We start from the raw sequence: 25,722 nt of genomic DNA, 5'->3' as shown, positions 1-25,722 counted from the left end.
AAGTGCTCCTGGCTCCTAGACCAGTCCTTTTCTTCTGTTTCTCATGAAAGCCAGGGACTGTTCTAATGGCAGGGTCTGAAAGGAGTTGCTGCTAGGACATGCTTGCACACAGGCAGTGCAGCCCTGCCAGGGGACAGTTATCCCAAATCAGGCAATAGAGTCCGTGCTAGAAACAGCTCCCCCCCCTCCACCTAATCACTAGGAGCAATCCACCCATTGGTCACATATGTGCAGGAGGCCAAGGTCCAGACCACTCATGCTCCTTAGTTGATTTCTCAGTCTTCGTCAGCCTCCATGGGACTGGGTTAGTTGTCTCTGTTGGTCTTCTTATGAGGTTCCTGTCCCCTCCAGGTCCTTACGTCTTTCCCCAAGCTCAGGACCCCCCAGAGTTCCACCCCATGCTTGGCTGCAAGCCCCAGCATCTGTCTCAATCTGCTGCTGGCTGGAGCCTCCCAGATGACAGTCAAGTAGGCTCCTGTCTGAAAGCATAGCAGGGTATCATTATTAGTGTCTGGGGCTGCTCTCTACCATGGGTGGGTCTCAGGTTGGGCCAGTTATTGTTTGGACTTTCCCTCTATCTTTGTTCCCTCATTATACCTTGTAGGCAGGGTAATTTTTGGTTCACAGGTTTTGTTGGTGGGTTGTTGATCCTTCCACTAGTCCTGCCTGGCTAGGAGATAATCACTTCAGTCTTCACTGGCCAGGAGTCTCAACTAGGTAACCCAGATCCAGGAAGACACACATGGTACTAATAAGTGGATATTAGACCTATAGTACAGGATAATCACACTACAATCCACAGACCCAAAGAAGTTAAGTAACAAGGAGGGCCCAAGGGAGGGTCACTCAGAAGGAACTAGAATAGACAGCAGAAGCAAATGAAGAGAGGAAACTGGGCAGGAGATGGAACGGGGAGGGAAACAAGGGTGGAGATCAGATGTGGGGAAAATGGGGGTTAGAGGTGAGAGGGCTGGGAACAAGAAGGGACACTGGGGAGGGACATCTCTTTGTCAAGCTGGAGGCCTGCTACAGGGTAGGCTCCTGGGAGCATATGGGTGTTGCTCTAGCTGAGAAAGGCTTTTAGAGTTAGGAATCAGCTTCTTTTAAAGGAATCTAGATCCTCTCATTCATCCCCACACTTGTATCACAATCTCCAGACAATTTTGTGTTTTACTCTCTGCTGTGTTAGGTTCCTGTGCCTTTCTCTTGATTGAGTTAGGAATCCAGAACTGTAGTTTTTCAACAGACATCCCTTTCCTCACAGTGCCAGGTGTACAGAATAAATTGAAAATTGTTCACTAGTTATGAAATAGCATTGTTGAGTGGGAGATAAATTGAAAAGAAATAATAAGAAATTATTAAATAAAATAAAAAAGGCTCATTCCAACCCCTGGCAAATCAAGGAGACTAGAAGCCACAAGCTAGTTTAGATATCCAAGGAGAGGAAAGAAAAAGGGATTTTTTTTTTGGATACTAAGGGCAATTTGGATGCAAATCTGAGCTTGTGTACTTCTATTAGACTCTGATTTGACCAAATTGTTGCTTAGATACATGCATCCAAGAAATCATATGATATATCTTAGAGATCAGGTATGTCTGTGCTTCCTAGATCCCTGAAGAAGGATACCCACAAGTTTTCATATCTGTAGGTCTTAGACAATGAGGAATTTCCCAGAGGTGGAGCTAAGGCAGAATGAGGTTTGGTTCAACAAGGTCCTAGTAAGGAACCTAGTAAGGAACTAAGAAGTGAAATTATGCCTTTGAGAGTGACTGCATTACTGGTAAGCATGAACCAAAGACAAGAGAGGAATCATGAATCTGAAAGGAAGAGGCACTTTTTCAGAGTCCAGAAGTAACTTTGGGAGATACATCTTCCCTCAAGGACTCTTGTTGCTCATCTGGAGGGAGACACAACTGTACAGATGCTGCCTGCAGAAGGAGGAGCCAAGGGAATGGAGGAAAAGAGAGCTCTGTGGGTCTCTCAAGCCACATATAATGTGAAACCCTTGTCTCTTAGAGGTGGCTGCCAAGACTTCACAAAAAGCCCAAGTATGCTTGAGGAATTTTATGGAATTCCCAGAGACTTCCTCAGAAATAAACACATCCATAAAAAAAGAGAGGATTAAAATTAGGATCTGTCTGGGGAGTGAAGTGTTCTTCTATGAAGTTTTCTTAAAAGTATTACATGGTGACAGGCTGGCTTCTTTCCTGTGGTACCCTTCATTCTGCCTTTGACCTTGCATTTGATCTTTAATGCCAGTTCACTGAATCTATGGCAACTGCAAGCCCCCGTGATTTTCTCCATCTATGTCTAGCTGACATGGCACTTTAGAAGCTACTGTTGATAGCCCATGCCAGGTCCCAGGTAGATTGACCCTTCTTTAGTTGGAGTTATGCAGGAAGTTATATTCTTCTCTATGGAGTCCATCATTGGAGGCTTGAGTCAGAGCACATTAATCTGAAAGTTGTGTAGTCAGAGAGGAGTCATGTGTCATGGAGGTTGATTTACACATGAAAGCAGTTTTGTTGTTGTCTTGTTTTAAAGCAGATTTTTTTTCTTGTAGGACCTGCAGAAAGACATGAAGTTCAGGAGAAATTCTGGGTCTGTTTTTGCTCTCAGAATGTTCTGAGCTAATAATATGTTTGCTGTGAGTGTGGCTGTTGGAAGTCTTTTGTAATTCTTGTTCCTGTATGCACAATATTTCAGGGGATAATAGGTGGTGCATCATGGGAGTGGATAGATTTGCATTTTGGAAAAAGGATGTTCAGCAAAGTCACTACTTAACCTAAGGGAAGAAATCTTTTAGTGGTGGTAGAAACAGTATTTGAGAATAAAGAGTTTCCTAAACCCTACTCTTAGCAGCTACTGTTCCAAGGCCATGCCTATGGAATGAAGAACCACTTTCCCCAGTTTGGGACAGGAGCCCTCCCCTGTTACAGGTCCACAGCTCAGCAGAAAGTGGAGTGTTAATGTGAACAATTTATGGAGAGACAAATAGAAGTCAGCTATACATCAACGCCAGTCCAGTTCATTTTTGCTTAGTTCTAAAATGACTTTCCTTGGATATTTGGGAGGAAGGTACCAGTAGATTACTCCAGCTGACATATGGTAATAGCATGCTTTGTCTGAGACAACTAATGCACATCTTACCTTCATCCTTATCCATCTGTTTAGGTAAGCAGAATAAATAGCTGTTTAACAGTTAAAAAGCCAAAACACCAGTGACTTGGTACAATTCGATCTTATGGTTACTTCTAGCTGTTAAAATTCTAAGTCCAAAATAACAGTAATGATAATTTCATATGTTAACCGAGGGCCAGGTTGTTTATTTTTACCTCAGAGGTCAGGTACCCTCAACAGTGCATCCTTTTACGCTGATGGCAAAACTGAATATTGAGCTACTGGCTTCAGAATTCTCACATCCAGTCTTTGACAGCATCCAGAGAATGGCTTCACTGTCCTCTGTGGGCAAAGCAGGCAGGGTAGCTGAAATAATGCTTCCAACCTCTTCTGGCTCCCTGTTGTTCATGAGTCTCAAGTAGCAAGCTCAGAGCCAATGAGCTGACCACTTGCTTTTTCTCAACTGTCAATACATTCCAAGTGTCCCCCTCACGTTCAATTGCTGTGTTTTCATTTGTCCCCTCTAGGGCTATTGCCTGCAGTTTCCCAGTCAACCTCATCCTGCTCTTTCTTGGCAGTTTTACAAGCCTCTGTAGATTTTTGCATACCTTCTTGTTATCCCTGGCATGGCTGACTTCTGTCATTCAGTAGGTCTAGGGAGGCAATCAGTGTTGGACTTCTTCTCAGGGACTGGTGCATTTGTCATTCAAGGTAGCTGGCCCTGTACTAGATTTTGGCATCCTCCTCCTTCTATTGGCAGTTGTATTTCTTGTATTCACCCAAGCCATGGCTGTTTGTCACATCATCCCTTTTAGCCAGGACTTAATACTTTTCTCTGCCTTATTATTTGTTCTCCCTCTCTTGTCATGAACCGTTTTCACCATTGTCCTCTTGGCAATATGTGTTTGCCAGAGAATGTTGGCAATTGTTTTATTATCTATGGCTCCTTCCCAAGGATGGTGTCATTGAACACAGTGACGTTTTTTTAATGGCCAGTATATTGGAGTCTGAAATAATCTGCAAGATAATGAGGCCTACAGGGGCTTGAGGGACACACTTTTGGTTCTCTGATGAGAAAATGGGAAATGGAACTAGGTAACATGGAACTCCTACATTTTACCCAGAGTCAGAGGACTAACAGAGCTATGAATTCCAGGGAAGTAAGCATGTATCCGCTGGAGCAGGCTGCAACTTGAGCAGAATGTCTGGCTTTCTTTTGCTTGAGTTATAGCAATGATGACCAACTTTTCATGATACTTTCTCACTTGCCTTGATAAATTTTGTTTTCAATCAAGCTGTGTTTATTAAGTCACAATTACTGTAAGATAATGGAGATTTCTCTATTCTATAACTATAGAGACTTAGGCATGAAGAAGTTACATACCTTAGCCAAAGTTGCCTTAATTAGAAGCCAGACAGTCTATCTTTAGAATCTAAGCTCTTAACTAGAATGCTCACTTGTCTCTTGTGTGAGTTTCATAGTACCAAAGTCACATTATTCCAGTCAAATGCAAAGGGACTTAATGCTTTAGTTAGCCTGTTTAGGAGTGATAAAATTTTTAATTATTCATGAGACATTGAAAATGCCCTGGAACTGACATTACAACTTATCAAAACTCTAAGAAGGACAGTTGGAAAGGAACACCTGGGGACCACCACGTGATTAGTAATTTGAATTCAATTTCAAACACATTTCCATCGATTTCTCATTCTTCCATACCAGTGAAGGAGGCTCATTGAGAACAGCTTCTTCATTGTGTAGATGTAATTGTACCCTGTGAAGCCAAATTTCACTTGATGGGTTTGTCCTTAAACAATTTATAGACTTCTAATTTGTGGTCTTAAATAACTGGAGGTTGGAGCTGATTCCACAAAGTAGTGGAAGGTTTGACCTTTCCTTAAGGGAGCCAGGCTAGATTAAGAATGTGGAGATATGCTTATATAATTAGATCCGGCCTGGGTGCCAATTGTACAAATCCTCATTGTTCACACAGAGCTTCAGTGTCAAGTGCCCAGAGCATATCTTCCCTTCCACACGGGAAGATACGTTGACTTACTGTCTACTCTGTTGCACACACTGTTGACTCTGCTACAAAAGCTACCTCTTGTTCTGAATGCAAGATTGCTGAGAGTGTCATTTAATATTGAGGTCTAAGAGATGACTTTTGTGGAATCTTCCTTTAGTTTCCCAGGTATATTAAGTACTTCTTGCTCAATGCTTCATAACACCAATTACATAGCTCTACTGTATCATACAGTTCACAAACTAGTTCTTTTCATACTGTTTTCCTTTTTAATTGAAGAGGAAACTCCTTCAGGATAAATACTCTGTGTCTTTTTTGCCTTTATATCTCCTAAGTTTTCCCCTTGTCTGACTACATCTTTATGTTTTCAAAATCTCTGCTACCTTAGAATATTTTTAGCCATGGACTTCCTCCTGTTGAGAGAGGACCATATCAGCATATTTTATATCTCTCTTTGTTCACAGTAGTCTCATCACATAGTACAGAGAGAAGTTACACTTGAGTAAAAAAAAAAATTAGAGCTAAAGAGAAAATAAACAGATGATGATGAAAAAGCAGTTCCATATCTCAAGAGAGGGATAATGTGAAAAGTGTGCATATTGATACCTAAATAGTATCACATATATTTTAATACTTGTTTTTATACTTGTCTGATATTTGTTGAAATTCAGAAGTTTCTTTTTATTTGTTTGTTTGGTGTTTTTGTTTGTTTGTTTTGTTTTTGTTTCAATGCAGTTGGAAGGTTATTTCTTTCCAATCTGGTTACAATTCCACATCAGTTGATCTTGAGGCATCATCAGTTTGTGAAGGAGCTCTTTGGCTAGCTCTGCCTCCTTCCTCTTCCCCCCTTTCAGCAAATTTTTTGGCTTGGCCAAGTCAAAAGAGAAGCAGCTTGGAAAGCAGAGAGGGAGTTACAGCCAAAAGACTGAACAAAGGGGGTTCAGATGTGGCCTCTGTTGTCACTGAACTAATGAGAAAAAGTCAGTAAGAGGGAACAATTGCCAGTTTGACTGTTTTTGATTGGAAGCTCCAGAGATGACACAAGGCTTCTCTGGTGCCTCAGCCTGTAGAGGCCCACCAGGTGGAAAGAGGTAACCAGACACTTCCCAAGGCAGCTCTCGGCATCCGTGAAACAATGATTTCCATTTTGTAAATTGTGAAGAGAAAGTTTACAAAATTAGGGGAAGATAACAGTAAACAAATAAACAATGATTAGCACAAGATACACCTTGGGTAGCCACCTAGTAGCTGAAGACCATAATGGGTAGTTGGAAAACATTTTCATAGAATTTGAGGTGTAGAAATGCCTGGACACTGCTAGGGCACTTAGCACTCTACAGAAGGTCGGAAATTCTAACTCTAGGACAAAAGGAGCCAGAGGGAAATTATAACCTCCCTGATACCTAGGCCAATAAAGGCACAGTCCAGTCAGGTAGAGAATAAAAGTCCCCAATCTCTAGCACTAGAGAAGCCTTTCTATCCTCAGAGATTTTATTTTTTTTATACCGAGCTGGGTTTTTTTATTTTTTATTTTAATTTTTATTAATTACATTTTATTCACTTTGTATCTCCCCATACATCCCTCCCTCCTCTCCTCCTAATCCCACCTTCCCTCTCCCTTCTCCATGCATGCCTCCTCCAAGTGTACTGATAGGGGAGGTCTTTCTCTCCTTCTTTCTGATCTTAGTCTATCAGATCTCATCAGGAGTGGCTGCATTGTCATCTTCTGTGGCCTGGTAAGGCTGCTCCCCCCTCGGGGGGAGGTGATCAAATAGCAGGCCAATCAGTTCATGTCAGAGGCAGTCCCTGTTCCCATTACTATGTAACCCACTTGGACACTGAACTGCCATGGGCTACATTTGTGCAGGGGTTCTAGGTTATCTCCATGCATGGTACTTAGCTGGAGTTTGAGTCTCTGGGAAGACCCCTGTGTTCAAATTTTTTGGTTCTGTTGCTCTCCTTGTGGAGTTTCTGTCCTCTCCAGATCTTACTATTTCCCACTTCTTTCATAAGATTCCATGCACTCTGCCCAACAGTTGACCATATGTCTCAGTGTCTGCTTTGATACTCTGCAGGGCAGAGCCTTTCAGAAGCCCTCTGTGGCAGGTTCTTAGGTTGTTTCCTGTTTTCTTCTTCTTCTGATGTCCATCCTCTTTGCCTTTCAGGATGGGGATTGAGCGTTTTAGTCAGGGTCCTCTCTCTTGATTAGTTTCTTTAGATGTACAGATTTTAGTAGGTTTATCCTATGTTATATGTCTATATGAGTGAGTATATACCGTGTATGTCTTTCTGCTTCTGGGACAGCTCACTCAGGATGATCCTTTCCAGATCCCACCATTTACCTGCAAGTTTCATGATTTTTTTATTTTTCATTGCTGAGTAATACTCCATTGTGTAGATGTACCACAATTTCTGCATCCATTCTTCAGTTGAGGGGCATCTGGGCTGTTTCCAGCTTCTGGCTATTACAAATAAAGCTGGTACAAACATGGCTGAACAAATGTCCTTATTGTGTACTTGAGCCTCTTTTGGATATATGCCTAGGAGTGGTATGGCTGGATCTTGAGGAAGCGCTATTCCTAGTTGTGTGAGAAAACACCAGATTGCTTTCCACAGTGGTTGTACAAGTTTACATTCCCACCAGCAGTGGGGGAGGGTTTCCCCTTTCTCCACAACCTCTCCAGCATGTGTTGTCACTTGAGTTTTTGATCTTGGCCATTCTGATGGGTGTAAGGTGAAATCTCAGGGTCATTTTGATTTGCATTTCCCTGATGGCTAATGATGTTGAGCTTTTCTTTAAGTGTTTCTCTGCCATTAAAAAAAAATTTCAAGCTTAGAAAAAAGAATGGATACTAGCTAAAGCTTATGAAATAGTTCCTCTACTTAATTAACTCAACATGAGAAAATGACTCTTATTAGAGTTATAAAATAGTGACACCTTTTTATTAATTCAATGCATATAAATTGAGACACAGTGTGCAGCAAGCATTGTGTTAGGCACTTGGACAAAAGAAAAAACATTGAATCTGAATCCCTTGAAGTACATACAAGCCAGCTGTAGAAAGAGGGAGGCTGTTAAATCATGCCATGGCCCTATTCTAAATGTTGAGATACAGTACTAGTGATTTCTACTACTTGGATCTAATCAGTGAAACTGGACAAGGTTTGAGACAAATAAAATATAAGGCACAGCAAATAAATATGATTATTTTCTTCTAAAAAGAGAAACATTCAGAATACCTAAAAGACTAAATAATATAATTAATGAGATTTCTATTGTTTCACACAGGAGAATACATATTAAAGGCTACTTTATATTTTTTATATATAGTAAAAATCTATGAAAGATATACTTCAGTAAAAAGGTGCAATTAGTAATGTTATGTTCTTTACCACTAATTTTTGGTGGGATGGTTACAAATGTTATCCCTATGCCTTTGCCATGAGAAACCCTCTGATACATGAACTCTTGGATGGCTATGGGTGTGTCTATCTGTGGCATGCTGTAGTCTTAGGCTAAAGAAAAGTGTCCTTGAGGAGGCTGTGGAAGAAGGATGCTTCATGGGCAATGTGTGAGACTCTCATCACTTCACCAAAGGATGAAAATTAATTACATTAGAAATTTTCAGCCAAATGTCAGAAGGAGCTTAATAACAGACTTAATAAAAACTCAGGACCCCTTCCCAAGGAAATGATTCCATAGAGGCTGGGTAACCATTGAAGAAAATGCCAGAAAAGATGGAGTGAGTACACAATATCTGTGAAGCTTCCTAAATTTTAAATATAGAATTCCATCACTGTTTTAAAGTTATATTTGATAGTTGATACATAGTCATTATTTTATAGTATAAAATTGACTACTTATAAAATAATTTATACCATACCATAGTATTTCAAAATAGTATTATGGAAAAAGAAACCACATCTATATCTACTTACTCAATAAATAGTATTTTGCCATTATACTATGTTACTGTTGAAACTCCATAGTTCCCTAACACTTTATTATGAAATGAGAAGGGATTGTTCTTTGTCCTTGTGTTAGCTTTTGTCCTTATGATGTACATTTGTCCCTGGAAAAGATGGACTGGAAGGTGGAACAGTAAAACCTTGCCATCAACAGTGAGCCTGTTGTGCCATTAAAGGGAATCCTTTGGCTGTTCTGGTGGGCTGCCCACATTCCAGGACAAGGCAGTCAGATCTAAGCTGGGCCTATCTGTTTCTTCTCTCTGCCAAGGCTCAGCATGGCTTTATCTGCCTATCCCCTTATTATTCTGAACTCCCTTAATTGCCTGAGCTCTTTCTATCCACAAATAGTTCCACGAACTGTATTCAGGACCAAAGTAATGGTAGATATACCACCTATTCCTGCTTCTCACAGATTAACAGCTAATAAACACCATGCAGTGCTCTCTCCTGTGAACCTCTTCTTAAAATACAGAGTTTGGTTTGCCAGCATCAAAGTATTTAAAGCCTCTAAGATCCAGGGAAGACTTTAGAAAGTGTGCAAATAAATCCTGTTCAGACAACAAATTTTCCAACACTAAGAGACCATCAGTGTGCCAGTGGCTCGTCTCAGAAGAATGCCTGAGGGATTGTTGGCAGATATAGGGATGTGGCATTGCTTCTCACTTAGAACAAAACCCTCCACTTTATTTTTGGCATATAACAGAGTTGGGCAAGAACATCACTCAGGTAGAAGATCATACTGCTTTCAGCAGGAAAGACCTGTCTGCTCCTAAGAGGCTCATCATGTCCTTTGTGGTGACTTCACAACAGAGAAAGATATGGTTCCATCGTGATTCCCCATTCTTCTATTTCCCCCTGTGGTCCCTGAGCTTCCCTTTCCCGACATAGGAGAAACAGTTTTGAAGTAAATCTACAAAAGCTCTACTCAAAGCTTTCAGCAGAGTGCCAACCAACATTCTGTTCTGAGGACGTTGCATATCGTCAGCAACATCCAGGAAGTCACCTGGGCAATCATTTTACAACTACAAGGAAGTAGTTGAACAGTAAAGAGACAGTGTGGATGTAGTCCAGTTTACAGCTTCTACAACACGAGTTAAACAGAAGCTGTGAATGAATGTATTTTGAAATATTAGATACTTTCTAAGATCTGACAGTTTATGGTTCTTAATGGTCACTTGCTAGGTTACAAATGAAAATAAAGCATTTGGAGGTACAGTCTGCTCTTTTTGCCTGTTGTGTGCTTCCTCTTTTCCTTTGGGTAGATATTTCTTGCTACAATAAAAACCTGCATGTATTGTTTGCTCTTCTCCTATTTCTGTTGCCCTCCCCGCCCCCCCCCCCCATTAGCTTAATAGAACTTTGAAGTCACATCAGCTTGACAGCTTCATTGAGCCTTCACACACTCTGGATGTGGAGTTGGCTCTGGGACAGGATGTGTCAGCTATGAGGTAATGGTAGTAGCATGAGAAGCAGTTGGTGCTACTCCTTACTCAACTGTACTCACGATAGCCTTGACCTTAAATACACTTTGCTATTATGCCCATTGAGCCTCTTTGGAAGGAAAACCAGGGTTAAGTATCATGGTTAAAGCCTTTCTTGTGAGTGATCTGAATTAGTTTCCTCTGTTCTTCCTCCAGCAACGTAACAGCACCTGGACCTTACAGTTTTCCAGACTAACTTCTCTCAGTGCCTGTAGTATGCCACTGATCAGACAACTCCTGACGTTTTTCGATTAATTCCAAGCTGATTTTCCTGCTGTTCTCATTCCAGAACTGGACTTGAAGCCATCATGGAGACTTACGCATTCTGGAGACCTCCCGTGCGCACACTGACCTTTGAGGACTTCACTACCATGCAGAAGCAGCAAGGTAAAGCTTTGGGTGAGTCCTCTGCTATGCACACTGCAGGGGATGGGGAGGCTGAACTGAGCATGGCACAGGGACCCTAAGCCAACATAGGGGTTATACCGCTTCTCTGGGAACAAAGGCCACTTGTAGCTCTATGAATGATAAAAGCACCAGCAGTTCTGCAAAGGAGCTGGATTCAGACTCAGCATGCCACTTGCATTCAGAATTCTTTCCTAAAACCACAGATTTCTGTGATATTTCCTTTTCTTTGCTGTTGATAACATACCACCATCAAACAAAACTCAGGAAGAAAAGAGTTTATTCTGGCTTATGGTTCTAGGAGGGCTGGAGTCCATAAGAGCAGAGAAGGCATGGCAGGATCAAGAAGTGGGAGATCATATCTCATCCACACACAAGAAGAAGGGCAGGCAGAGGGGTGAGGCTATAAACCTTCAGAGCCTGCTTCCGGTGATGTATGCCTCCCACCAAAGCTTTACCCCTTGAAGGTTCCACAACCTCTCCAAACACCAACTGGGAACAATCTGTTGAAACATATGAGGCTTTGGGAAACATTTCTCATTTAAACCACCATGAATCGATCTGTCCTCCCTCTGTCCCTTCCTTCCTCCCTCCCTCCTTTCCTCCCTTTGCTCCGTCCTTCCCTTCCTCCTTCTCTGTGGTTCTAAGAATCTAACTAGGGTCTTGTGTGTGCTAGGCAAGTGCTCTGCTGTGAGCTACATCAGCAGCCCAAGCTTATTTATCTGTGATAATGATTTCTAGTTGAATTCTTGTGACCTCTGTGAAGCACTCACAGAGGCCTTTGCTATTTGAAGAGACCATCACAGTATCTCCATTTACTCCACATGGGAACCTCATCCATTTACTTTTTCTAGTTCTTTTTTAGTGACAAAAACTCCAGTTCTTAACTGAATAAAATGAGGTCTCACATTGAGAAGGGGCTGCGTCAAGTCCATCAGACCTTTACTACATATAAGCTATCTTTCCCCCGCCCCCCCGTTTTCCTGTTTGAAACAGCAGCCCTGTCTATTGGTGAGTTAAGTGGACTTTGCCCGACTTTTTTTTTTTTGTGATTATTTTTTTTAAATCAAATTCCTAATCTTCCTTTTCTTGTAGCTCAGTTGAAAAACTTTTTGAAAAACTTTGGTGAGGCCTACAGAAGGATCACAGCATTTCAACTCACACCGTTGGTCTGGTCAAATGCATGCCTGTTCCCCCCCCCGATTTCTTGAGTCAAAATTTCCCAGAGTACGGAATGATTTGTTTCCTTCTCCAATCTTCTTCCTCTTCCCAAAGTGACAGTGGGCATAATGTTCTAACTGAGTTTATTCCAGTAATTACTTAGCATTGACAGAAGCCTAAATTTTTACATTTCTAGTTGTTTGGGAGGCTGTTTTAGTACTCTATAATATCTGATACCACATACCCTTCTCAGGGGAGCAGTTAATGTTTTGGAAACTAGTTTTGGTCTGTAGCCAACACTGCTGAAATATTTCGAGTTTTAAAGATGGACATAATTAAAGTGTGTGGAGCTTCCTGGTACAGCTGCTTGCAAGGCTGGGGCAGGAGGATCACAAAGAGAAAACCTGTCTGAGTTACCACAGCAAGTTCAAGGCCAAGTTTAAAACTTACTGAGACCCTGTCTCTACCGTTTTGCTTTTAAAACAAAATTGGAGAGGAAAGGGCTATTTGCTGACAGGCTATAGTCCATCATGAAAGGAAGCCAAGGCAGGAAGTAACTTGAGGTAGGAACCCGGAGGCGGGAACCGAGGTAGACCCCATCAGCATTGGTTACTGGCTCACACAGAGGCTCAGGTTCAGTTTTCCTTCTTACACAATTCAGGACTACCTGGCCAGGGGGAACACTGCCCACATTATTCATTAATAAGGAAAATGCCCCGCAGTGTGCCCACAGGGCAATCTGATGGATGCAGTTCTTCAACTGAGCTTCTCTCTTCCCAGGTGACTTGAGTTTGTGTTAAGCCGACAAAAGTTAACCCTTATGTCTGTCTCTGTCTCTGTCTCTCTCTGTCTCTCTCTCTCACACACACACACACACCCGCATGTGCACAAGTGAAAAGGGGGCTAGTTTTGTGGAGCATTTCCACAGTGTGCTTGAGGAGTTAGCTTCAGTCCCTAGTACTGGCAAAAAAACAGATTCAGGTAAGGCATTTTGAATCAGGTTCTTATCATTACCTCTTAGTGTTGGGACCTTCATGAATTTCTCAGCCTTTTTGCCACTCAGTTTTTCTTCCTGCATGCTATCAAAGACCATAATATATTCTGGTAAATATATTTACAATACATTTTAGTATTTAAAATCCTGATAAGCTCTCAGTACAGGGTAAATAGCTGTCATGCCTTTATGGTCACTGTTATTGTGACTTTGATCTCTTACTCCCTTTGCACAAGAATGTCTGTGAATCAGAGAAGGACTTTGTAGCCAGTTCTGAAGATACCTGATAAAACAGGATCAGATGAAAGGGGACGAGGCCCTCCCCAATCAGTGGACTTGGAAAGGGGCAGGGAGGAGATGAGGGAGGGAGGGAGGGTTTGGGAGGGAATAAGGGAGCAGATACAGTTGGGATACAGAGTTAATAAAATGTAACTAATAATAAAAAATAAATTAAAATAAAATAAAAAACATGCTTAATATACTGAAGAATGAAAATAAACTTTGAGCCACAATGCAAAAAAAAAAAAATGTCTGTGAATGGGAGCTATTATTATTTTATTTCCTAATGATTAAGTACTTTAAACATGGCAATAACTCTTGACCTGACCTCTGTTAGAGTAAGCAAACCAGCATTTCTTTCTCATTCTTCTCTGGTCCTACCACATCTTAATAGTCCTTTCAGATTTTAAATCTATCCACAGTTTAAATAACTGAGTTGGTCAAAACAGCATGACCTAATTGTCCTGGAAAACAAGCTCACAGACGCCTGAAAATGTGCACTACTAATCTAAATGCATTTCAGTCTAATCAATTTGATAGCCAAGATTGACTATCACATGTATGAAAGGCAACTAATGCAATATAGTCAGAAAACTAAGAATCCAGGTCTGTTATAGCTCAAATATGTGACCCTGTCATTCTCTGATGGATGTCTTCAATAAAACTTCTGCCTCAGTTTCCCCACACAGACAGTAGAGATATTTGTATGATAAAACTGAACTTTTATGAATGGTGATCCAAGTGATTTGAGAGCTGTTGTGCTGAAAGGAATGACTCCAGTTGTACCAGAGTTCATATTTTGTCTCCCTCTGTGGAAACATGGACCTGGCATTTCAGAGGCCTCCCTCCTGCTCAAAGCTAGCAGGCATCATTGCAGATTTCAACACCATTGGATGTTCCTGCGTTGGTCAGGCAATTAAAGCGTTAGAATGGTGGTCACTGTTGGTGACTGGATTTTCATTCGTTTGCTTGGTAGTAGGTAGAAGTTGGCCAGTGAGAGACATTATATACTTAATACACCATAGTAGTAAAATACTGAGGGGCTGGAGGGAAGGCTCAGATAAGAGCATGTACTGCTCCTGCGGAGGACCTGAGCCTGGTTTCCAGCCCAGCACCACGTGGCCCACTGTGTACAGCTCTAATTCCGGCAGATCTGAATCTTCTCATTCTAAGAGGATTTGTACTCACATGAGCTCATACACTACCCCTACATATACACAGAATCAAAGACAGAGTATAAAAATTTCAGTGAACATTAATTTTTGAACTGTGAAGTCACTGCAGTGATTCAAGGAAAGCTAATTAACACAGATGCCTCTGAGTGGAAGAATGGTGCAGATCCCCTTGCACAGAAATATTAAAAATACTGCATACGATTACTTTTAGGTTATGTGTATAGGTATACATAAAATGGAAACATGGATTTTGTAGTTTAATATTAGGATTTTTTTCCGGCAATGTCTCAGATATGTGTGTGTGTGTGTGTGTGTGTGTGTGTGTGTATTCTAAAAGTCTGAAAACAAAATCTTCAAATTCAGAATCTTTCTGGTCCCAAGAGTTTCAGATCACAGATACTCAGCCTAAAATAGATAACCGATAGGACATTTATCTCTTACGGCAGTGGCTCTCAACCTTCCTAATGCTGTGGTCCTTTAACAGCTCCTCATGTTGTGGTGACCCTCACCATAAAGTTATTTTCATTGGTACTTCATAACTAATTTTTCTACTGTTAGGAGTTGTAATGTAAATATCTGTGTTTTTTGATGGTCTTAGGCGACCCCTGTGAAAGTGTCATTTGACCTCCATAGGGGTCGGGGCCCATAGGTTGAGAACCTCTGCCCTAAAGTCATGTAAGTTTAATGTGTTCAAAACTGACCTGAGACCCTCTCCTGAGAGAAGGACCCACGTCGACTTGTCATTAGGGGTGTTTTCCCCGGCCCCATCCTCACAGCCAGTCGCTAAGGTACTTGCATCTGTTCAGTCTCTGGTCTCCCTTGCCACCCACTGACGCATCATCACCTGTCACCTGGATAATTATGGTTTCCTCCAGAACCTCTGTATCCTACTCCAAGACATTCTGCACATGGTTCTGGTCAGTCGGTGTTTCGAAACACGTGTCTACTCACAACAGCCCTCTGCCCTAACTTGCTTAAAATTCTTCAGTGGCCACAGTTTACTTTTGTTCCCTTAACACAGGTCACTAGACCTCTCAAACAGAGATGGTAGCGATGAGGATTAGAGAAACTGGTTTCTTAAGGGAAACGCTGTACAGAAGGGCCTAGGGTTTACTGAGTACTTAAGAATGCTGCTCCTGGTTTCCCTTCAGCCTGTCCCCACCTCCCTCTACCCTCCACCATTGTTCCTGCTTTCCTTTCCTCAGACACACTGCACTCTTTCCTGTCACATGCTGTTTCCCTGCCAAGAGGGCTCGTTTTTTACTCACTTGCTTTCTTAGCATAACACCAGTTTAAAAATCTCAGCTCTAGTAGCACTTCCGTGGGGGAATTTTCTCCACTATTCACATTGGCCTTAGCCTTCTGGGTTATCCGTACTCTGCTTGCTTCATTCTTTGTTGAATATTTTTCACTGACATTTTTCTCAGCACCTTCTTCCTTATGATTAAATTCCTGGGTCCAGTCATGATCTCCAAATCACATTTGAAACTCAAGTAGGGATTGAACGAGCAGCATATGGACTCTCGTAGGTGCTATACTAGGGACTATTGTTAATGTGCTTGCCAAGGATTCCCTAACTTTATGCTTAAATTTGAAGGGAAGGGAGATTAGTGAAAGCATAAATAATAATAACTCACAATTAGACAATGGAAGAAAGGGTGGTGAAAAGCTGATTGATAGTAAGATAGGAACAAAGTCCAGGTGTCTCACGGCACTGTAGGGAGACCAGAGAAAATGTTAATGTGCTCTGTATTTCTAAACACTAAACAGAAGGATTATTAATTTTTGAAAATTTGTTTCTTTTTTTAAAATTTTTATATATTTTGATCACAGGTCAAGGTCATCAGGCTTGGTGGCAAGGGCCTTTACCTGCTGAACCATCTTGGCAACTCTTGGATATTTTTATTCTTTTAAACGGCAGCTCTTTTTCTGATCTCCACATTGCATTCTTTACTTGGTATAAATGCGCCTATATGAAAAGTCATCTTTTTGAAAACCTCCTGCATTTGTATCCAATTGTTTAATTTGATCTTATTAAGGAGAACCAGGGAAGAGCAGATTTGCTTCACCACTTAAGACTATGCATTTGAACTTAAGGCAGGTAACTCATCTTTTAGCAAAGCCAAGTATCTGTCAGGCAATCTGTCCAAACAATTCCACTGCCCTATTACTGATAGTCAAGGGCTTCAGCCACACCCTCCATCTGACAAAGGGTCCATAGTCCATCTCTTCCACTTTCATTTCTATGTCTTTCTTCTCCAGAGTTATCCTAATATTCTCAGATCTTTAGATTTATAGTAAAAAAAGCTTGTAGAATCACAGATGCATATCAATTAAAATATTTATTTAAATAGAAAAAACCCCAAAACAAAATAGCAAACTAAAAGAGTAACTCGTTGGCTTATAAAACAGAAAAGATTAAATAGCTTCTTTAGACAAATTCTAAGTCAGGGGCTTAAGCAAGAACACTCTGGCTAGAACATGCCCCTTTTATTTACACTCATTTTCCTCCAAGGTGATTTCATTCTCCCTTGTCCCCTGTGGTAGCTTAGAAAGCACCCTTGGCCTTAGACACTTTGCTTCATCTCTAAGGGGAAAATGCAAGTATCTCTGAGCAAGGGCTTTTAGCAAATATTCTATTTGGGTTCCCTCAGCACCAATTACTACAGTAGTGGAAGAAATATGATGCCTTGCTTTCCCAGGCCAGGTACATATGCCTTTCCTGGAGGTGAAGTGTGAACATGGTAGAAAGCCCAGTTTCCAGTGGGAACACTGTTTTCCCTGGGAGAAACAGATTAAATGACAGTAATAACAGACGCCTGTGGCAGCAAGGAAGGCTGAAAAAGCACCAAAAGCAAGTCAGGAGGCCTAAGAGATGGGTGTGGCATGCCTAAGGGATAGAGCAAAATAGGACCAGGTACAGAACACAGTGATTGGATGAGGCAGTTTGAAGGAGAGTAAATTTGGAGCTATGCAGGGCTTTACATTTGATGGAAAAGAATGAACCAGGTTTCCATCTTTCTACGATGAGAACAGTACATTTCCCATTAGGACCATGATGCTCTCACACTGGCATCATGAGAAAGGTTCTCAACTCAGCAGAGGATAATTTCTCAGTTGCCGCGCTCATTAAATTTTATGACTTATGGGCTTCTTCACTGGGACGTTCATGGTCTGCTGATGTTTTACCTCTTACATGTCTGAACACACTGCGGATCAGGATCAGCACTGTTCAGGGACAGAAGCCACCAAATTATAAAGAGAAGAGTCTAGTAGAACAAGCAATTACATGGAGATTTATTCCTTACTCATTCAGATGAGGTTTTATCTTACTGGTTTTCAGTGTGATTGTGTGTGTGTGTGTGTGTGTGTGTGTGTGTGTGTGTGTGTGTGTGGTGTGTGTGTGTGTGTGTGTGTGTCTGTCTGTCTGTCTGTGTGTGGGTGGGTGTAGCACAACGCAATGGGCTTAAAGGGAAGCTGCCTGTAAAAACCTCTGCATGACAATCTGGAAGTGATCAATTTAAAGATGCAAAAGTCAGCAGGTTTGGTATTCAGGATTTTCACGGACACATTTAACTTGTCTTCATGGTACACAAGTGTATTCTAGGTTATTGTCCTCATATGGGATCGCTGCTAAATATGCATTCCTGGTTGCTTTGGCTCTTAGCCTTGAATATTGGCACAAGTTAATGTTGGATATGCATTTTCATGTGTGTCTCTCCTCACTTTAGTCCCTGAACGAGAATAGGATGTAGGGAGCTGGGATGGTAAGGATTAATTGTGGATTACCGGAGAGGAGAGTATGAAGTTGTTAATGGCATTAAGCTTTAATCCCCCCTCGAAAGGGGGCTAGGATCTTCGGGCAAGGGGGAAGGCTCCAGTGTACTCACTTGATTCCTATCACTTCTGCTTTGCTTGATTTGAGAAGAAATAAAGCCATGGAACACAGCTCATTTCCTTAGGGGCTCACTGGGTAGGGAGGAAGGACAGAGGAACTAGAGTACGTCTGCAAACATAGCTTGGGTGGGCCCAGAGCTGCCGCTTAGCTCTGTCTCCCATCATCCACACCCTGGAGGCTCTTTGGCCTGAAACAATATGGCACATACATCTTGTGACATCACGCTCATTAATGTGGATAGAGGCCAAGATGCCTTATTCTCCCTGGACAGGAGGTAGCACTTGTGAGCCATCTCCATTGGAGTGCATATTCTTCAGGGTTTCTTTTTCCATTCTCTATTCCTTCTCTCAGGTAAGAGCGTGTTTTATGCCTATATGCTAAGACATGATCACTTTGTAATTTCCATGACATCTCCTGAAAGGTAGACATTAAAAACCCCACTTACGTAACTATGGAGCCCAATGCTCAGAGAGGCTAATTTACTAAGGTCCCATTGTAAGGTAGCAGGGACTGGAACCAGGCTTGTTCAGGTTTACAGTCCACGTCTATCCATTAAGCAAATTTAAATCAAGATGCTCAGAGAACATGACCTTGCATGGACAAAGGAGATGGGGGTGAACAAAAGGGACACTATGGTGGACAGGAAGGCAGGCAAGCAACTTTGAGTGGCAGCCCTGATCAGCCCAGCCTGGCTTCCCACACTGCTCTGGTGTTTTTGTCATGAGAGGTGTCTGCTTAGTCAAGTGTTGAAATGCACAGGGAGGGTGGGCTGCCTCTTTAAGCTTATTTAGCACTTGGCTGGCACTCCCAATCTTGTTTAACATTTGACAAGCTATTAGATCATAAGAGAATAAAGACTTCTCGCCATCTCAGTTAGCTTTTCTGCAGAATGAATTCTACAGTCCTCTCTCTCTATGTGGACTTTGAGAACTAGTTATTGTCTGTATTGAGTACTTTAAGTGCTTAACAATATTTCTTCAAAGCGGATGGAAGCAGTGTGACCCTCTTTTGGATGGGCTTGCTCTCTCCTTCAAACACTAGCTCATATGGAGGTTCCCACCCCCCAAAGCTCAGCAGGCCACCAAGTCTCATTTCCAGTGAATGTCATTTAAAAGCCAAAGCAAGCTGACTACAAACTTTTTAACATGTGCCTCTCATCTGCTCAGCAGAACCCCCTGTAACTTGTTAACAGTTCCCTTCTTCTTCTTCTCTCTCTCTTTTTTAGTGAAACCAATTGAGGCCTTAAATCAGTACCATTCGTTCCATCTTGGGCCATCTGAGAAAACCATTTAGAGATGTAGAAAGTCATCTGCTCCATCATGCACTTCCGGCTGCAGGGCTAGGCCAGTGCCTGATGGAGCTCACCTATAACATGATAGGACAGTGTGTGGAACAGGTGGTCTCCTTCAGGGCCACATAAACACCAGATAAGGGAGAGCAGGACTAGCTTTCAAAGACAGGAGACTATATTCATATCTCGTAAAACACGAATCTTTTTACAGCTGGAGTCAAGTTTCTCCATTTGTGGCACAGCACTCACTGCAGTAAAGTTCATGGCATTTAGGGTGGAAAAGCAAGAAAACACATAGGATGCTTCAAAGAGAAGAAAATAAATCTCTGAGCTTCCTGTAGGATGTAGAGAGAGAGGAGGCCACGAAGCTTTGCCACATCAGGAAGCATAAGATGGTTCACTTCCGTGTCTGGAATCTTCCCTTCCAGAACTCCCTCATTATGTTAAAATGATTCCTTGAAAAGTACTTGGAGTTGACTCCACACTTCCTCTAATTCTCAGGCATAGCCCCAGTATGAAAATGAGGGAAACTGAGGCTTATTGGTCCAAGACCTTCCTTCCACAGCTGCAGAGAATTCAGCGGTAGACTCCACAGTGTGTGGCTGTAAACAAAGAAAGCTCCTCTTACCACCACCAGCTGCTGGTGGTTTTTGACGTCAGCCATTTCAGACTGTCAAACAAAAACCCTTTTAGTTCTCTTATAGAATTTGTTATGAAGAGAAAATTTTCTGATATTAGTAGCTGATTGGATTGTCTTGAATTCCAATTGAATCTGAACTTTCATTGGAGAAAGTTCCTCTTACCATGATATTAGAAATGATATTAGTTGAGCTATAAAAATTTAACTCTGAACAAAGTATTAACAAAGCCAAATCTTTACTTTTACCATCACCACTACTACTTTTCCTGTGGATCTAGACTGAGGCTTTCTATTTTGTCTACCCTCTCCTCCTTTTCTACAACAGTATAATTTCCCAATATCGCTGGACTGCACCCGATATTCTTCATGGATTAAAACAAAACAAACTTATCCCTGTTCCTTTCTACCTGAAAAAAAAATCCTTATCTCCTAATGATGCTTCATCTCTTGGAGGCTCAAAAAAAATTATCAGTAACCGAAGATGTGTTTTCCATTGAAAACCCACGATTACCAACCATTAGGAGAAGCGCCATAGTGGTACAGGGAAGGGAATTCTATCAAGAAGGATTCTAGAGAGGGCAAAGCAACTGAATGTTCTAGAATTCAATGAAGGCTCAGTTATACCAAGCACTTATTGCTTCTGAAGTCCGCTGGGAGAATCAGGGAGTAGACGCTTCCTGCCCCCCAAAACCACAGTTCATATGAAAGTCACTTTTGGTTTTACTCTTTGGAGAACATCTTTGACAAAGATTGAGCTGATTCTTAGCTCATTGGAGCCCTAACTGTTCACCCAGCCTTCCAGCTACATGTTTGATGATTAACCCTTTGCAACATAGATTCAGAGTAATTTGTAAATAGGATTTTGGAGGTCTTCTATAGAAGAGTGCAGCCTCTGTGCCTCAAATGTGCACCCTCAAGTTCTGCCCCATCAGCAGTCAGATGGAATCAGCAATTTGTTTTCATAGGCACCCCAGCTTACACACATGTGTCCTCAAGTTTCAGAGTCACTGGTCTGGGTACTGTGAAATAGGAACTCATATTTTATCACTAGTTTTCAGCCCTGGGTTCCCACTAGAGGAGCTTTGAATAATGCTGACACGGAATTCTCATAGCCAGAACTTTCTAGTAGTTGGTTTGAGGTTGAATCCTGGAATAGCAGCATTTTCAAATGGCAAGACTTTTCAGCTTCAGGACCATTGATCCTACTGGATTCCTTACCTCTGATGAAGAACCTGAAAGCTCTGGAGGGCAAAGGAGGTAAAAGGGCTATAGGGTTAGTGAACGGAGCTGAGGACAGAATCCATTCCACTATCACTCAGGTTAGTTTATGCCTAGTTTGGGTTTATATATACCCACACTTCAGTGTTCCAAGTTAAATTCTTATTCCAGTCTCTCAGACTTGGAGGCCTCCTGTAAAAGGTCAATAGACTCTTAGGACCATTTTGTTTCAAGTTAGTCTTGATTCACTTCAGCCTACATCTTATAATTATGCTTGTCGGGTGTGTTTGATATAACAGACCTCCAATGTAATATCCCAGGTTCTACCACTTAGGCCTTTTTGCCATGCCTTCTCAGTCCTCAGTCCTGGCTTGGTACAATGAGCCACCCCCATGAGGTTAGTGTCCTACTTTGGTATTCTACTGAAGATTGCAATACAGGAAGCAGTCACTGGATTAAATTTACATTACACATTTGTCCTGAACAGACGATGAGATGAGAAAATGAGCTAGTGGCTTCTACTGCTGATCACTAAAAGTCTTATTAGGAAGTGACTTTGATGGTGAGCATTTATAAAAAAATAAGACCAAGAGAGGTTTGTTCTGATTTTTAACATTATGATTAAGCCTATTCCAGAAATAATAATAATAATTCAAAGACTACTGCTGTCATGTCATCCTTTGTAATATATGCTTAAACGTGTGACATCATCTTCTGATGTAAAAGGAAGCAACTGATCTGTAAGAATTTCAAAAATTTGGCCTAGATGAACTCATCTTAATCAATGGAATTTATGTTTTTGTTTTTTTTCAGGGGGCAGTACAGGTACTTCCCCAACCACCTCCAGCACCGGGACACCATCTCCTTCAGCTTCTTCTCATCTCTTATCTCCATCTTGTTCTCCTCCAACATTTCATTTGGCCCCCAATACTTTCAATGTGGGCTGTCGAGAAAGCCAGCTGTGTAATCTAAACCTCTCTGATTATCCGCCATGTGCCCGAAGCAACATGGCCGCCTTACAGAGCTACCCTGGGCTGAGTGACAGTGGCTACAACAGGCTCCAGAGTGGCACAGCTTCAGCCGCTCAGCCTTCCGAAACCTTCATGCCCCAGAGGACTCCATCACTGATCTCAGGAATACCAACGCCTCCCTCGTTGCCCAGCAACAGCAAGATGGAAGCCTACGGTGGCCAGCTGGGGTCCTTCCCCACTTCACAGTTCCAGTATGTCATGCAGGCAGGCAATGCGGCCTCCAGCTCTTCATCACCACACATGTTTGGTGGCAGCCACATGCAGCAGAGCTCCTATAATGCCTTCTCCCTTCATAACCCCTACAATCTGTACGGGTACAACTTCCCCACTTCCCCCAGGCTAGCTGCAAGCCCAGAAAAACTGAGCGCACCTCAGAGCACTTTACTCTGTTCTTCTCCTTCCAACGGGGCCTTTGGAGAGAGGCAGTACCTGCCCACAGGGATGGAGCATAGTATGCACATGATCAGCCCATCGGCTAATAATCAGCAGGCTGCCAACACCTGCGATGGCCGACAGTATGGGGCGGTCCCAGGCTCCTCCTCCCAGATGTCGGTACACATGGTTTAAAGAGCAGTCCAGACACCACGGAGGTGATGGCAGTCAAGACTCCAAGACTCCAGAATCTCTGTGGGTGGATCTTCCTCTTTGGGAGCCCCGTGCCTTGGGAAAATAGGAATTATGCGTTTGGTTTTGGTTTTTTTGTTTTCGTTTTTGTATTTTTCTGGATAAGGAAAACAGAGAACGGCAATATACCACTGAAGGATCCTTGGAGCACAGCATCCATAATACAGTGGTCATTCTTCTGACATCTGAAATCTTAGTTTCATAAAAGCATTGTGTATGACAGAGTGCCCTTGAAGAGACTGAATAGTCATTTTATAATAATGTTGAAGGAAATGCTAGCATTCAGCAGTCAAGAAAAGTTACACACAGACACACACACACACAGAGATACACATATACAAACACACACCCCCATACAAACTTACATGCATATATTCGCGTACACATGTGAGTACACAAAGTAATACAAACACAACATCCTACACACTGACCCTGAACTGGGTGAACTCTGTGAAGGGAGCCCCAGAATGGGTGCTTTCACCAAAATGGTGTCTTTGTACAATCCTAGATGGATTGGGCCATCATTAGTCAGTAGCCTTTCTCCCTTGCAGCTTGCCATGTTTCTGGAATGAACCGCGTACCTAGAACCTCTCCTCATTCAGAGAGGTGGAAAGACGTCAATGTTACAACCGGACTTGGCTTCCTGAGAAAGCTTGCAGTTTTAAACGTTTGGCTTTCTTCATTCAGTGTGTCATCATTGGCATTGCAATGGTGCCTGTGGAAGGACAGGGTGAGAGAGAGAAAGAGAATTGAGGGCAGGAGAGAGTGGACAGCAAGACTGAGAAGATATGAACAAATGAGGAGATTTAATTCACCAAGGAGAATTGTTTGGGTTTGTTTAGGCATTAGTGTGATAGGAAGAATGATGGTGTTATTGGAGAATAAAGCCTCTGTGGGACTCTGCTTATAGTCAAGGGCACCAATGAGAAGGGCTAGGACAAGGAATGTGTCTTGATTCCACAGCTCTGACCATAATGACCCAGGGGCGAGCTGTACCGCATGGGAGTGCCATTCTACGGCATGATGCTGAGCAGGATGAGGGATACAGGTATTGAGAAGAAACAGTGGTTTCATCTCCCAGGTGATACCAAAAACACTTATGGAAGACAGGCCTGGCCTCACATGCCAGATCCAAAGTGCTAACCTGGACAATCTGCCCCTGATTCCCATGCAAGAGAAACCCTGACACACTGGAGAGATTGGCAGATGGGTCTTCTGCCCCCTTTATATCTGCCTGTACCTCTCCATTTTGATCAATTAGTTCAGTGCATTCTGAAGTTTGGGGATTGTTTTTTTTTTTTTTCTTTCCTTTTCCTTTCAAATCTTATAAGAGAACAAGTGAAGCTTGGTGCAAGCTAAAATTTTTAAATGGTGTGGAAAAGCAAATGATACCAAGTAAGATAATACAGATATTATTAAGTTTTTTTTTTTTTTTGGTTTTGAGGTGGTGTAGATAAATGTATTTATATGCCTAGTGGGGTATTCAATATAATGAATATTAAAAAGGGGGCAATAAAAGGGTATGTAAAATATGTATGAAGAAAAGGTGTATAAAAGTTTGCCCTTATGCACGGAACTGTTTCTGAGTGCCAAGCACAGAAAGCCGCTAAATAAAATCTTTGCAATTGTTTTTCGTGTGTTTGTTTATAAAGAAAAAAATTACATAACATTTGTGTGCATTTGTGTTCTGTCTTACAATAAGTCAAACACTTTCATATGTGTTAGGCTATGTGAGTTTTATGCAGATAACATAAACCTTTAGATCTGCTGTGTGCCAGGTAGCCGCCTCTTTCTTTTGTGTTGACTCATCATCCAGCAATTCTGTGATATGGGTGTGATTTTTAACAATTATACTTATAGATCTGGAAGGAGTTTTGTGGAAGGTCAGATACTTGGCCAAGGTCCTCAGGTAGCAAGTGACAGAACTGGGAGGCGAAATCTAATGCCCCATAAAGTACTATAGGCACTTATGTCATCATGCCAGAGCATCAAGCCATTTGGAGAGTCAGCAACAGGTATATTCTGAGAGGTGGAGGCAAGAATGACTCCAGGGCTGGATTTGGCTTTATATGCTTGATAATAAATTTGTACCCGTTTGAATGAGTGACTGAAGCATGCGAGGGGTGGTTTTGTTCTGTTATGCATAAGGGAAACTTGTAAAAACTAATGAAGAGCGAGGGCCATGCCATTTCCAGGCATGTTCATCTGCTTTAGGCAAGTTCTGCAATTATCCATAAAGAGCAGATAGAGGGTAAAGTCTTGCTTGTAAGTGGAGAAGTGGGACCATGAATCCTGCGACCTGCTCTGTTGTTTCCCAACCACATAAAATCTTACCTCTACAGGGCACTGTGCCCTGTCGGATAGTTCACACTGGTTACCCACAGACTTATTTTACTTGCATTGTATGTCAG

The 25,722-nt window shown here is 42.0% G+C and overlaps 1 protein-coding gene across 2 annotated transcripts in view; it reads left to right on the top strand.

Moving 5' to 3' along the window:
* The window catches only part of Tbx15 (T-box transcription factor 15), a 105,863-nt gene extending 80,922 nt beyond the window's left edge, over positions 1 to 24,941 (top strand). The window contains exons 7-8 of one of the 2 annotated variants that reach the window (XM_021657420.2): positions 10,885 to 10,982; positions 22,470 to 24,941. In XM_021657420.2, the coding sequence (XP_021513095.1) occupies positions 10,885 to 10,982; positions 22,470 to 23,254 (883 nt within the window). In that variant the 3' untranslated portion in view covers positions 23,255 to 24,941. Of the gene's footprint in view, positions 1 to 10,884; positions 10,995 to 22,469 lie in introns of both variants that reach the window. The other variant, XM_021657418.2, reaches the window with a different exon arrangement.
* The last annotated feature ends 781 nt before the right edge of the window (positions 24,942 to 25,722 follow it).

The sequence above is a fragment of the Meriones unguiculatus genome, chromosome 10, assembly GCF_030254825.1.
Source record: "Meriones unguiculatus strain TT.TT164.6M chromosome 10, Bangor_MerUng_6.1, whole genome shotgun sequence".
NCBI lineage: Eukaryota > Metazoa > Chordata > Mammalia > Rodentia > Muridae > Meriones > Meriones unguiculatus.
This window is presented reverse-complemented; position numbering and strand designations above follow the sequence as displayed.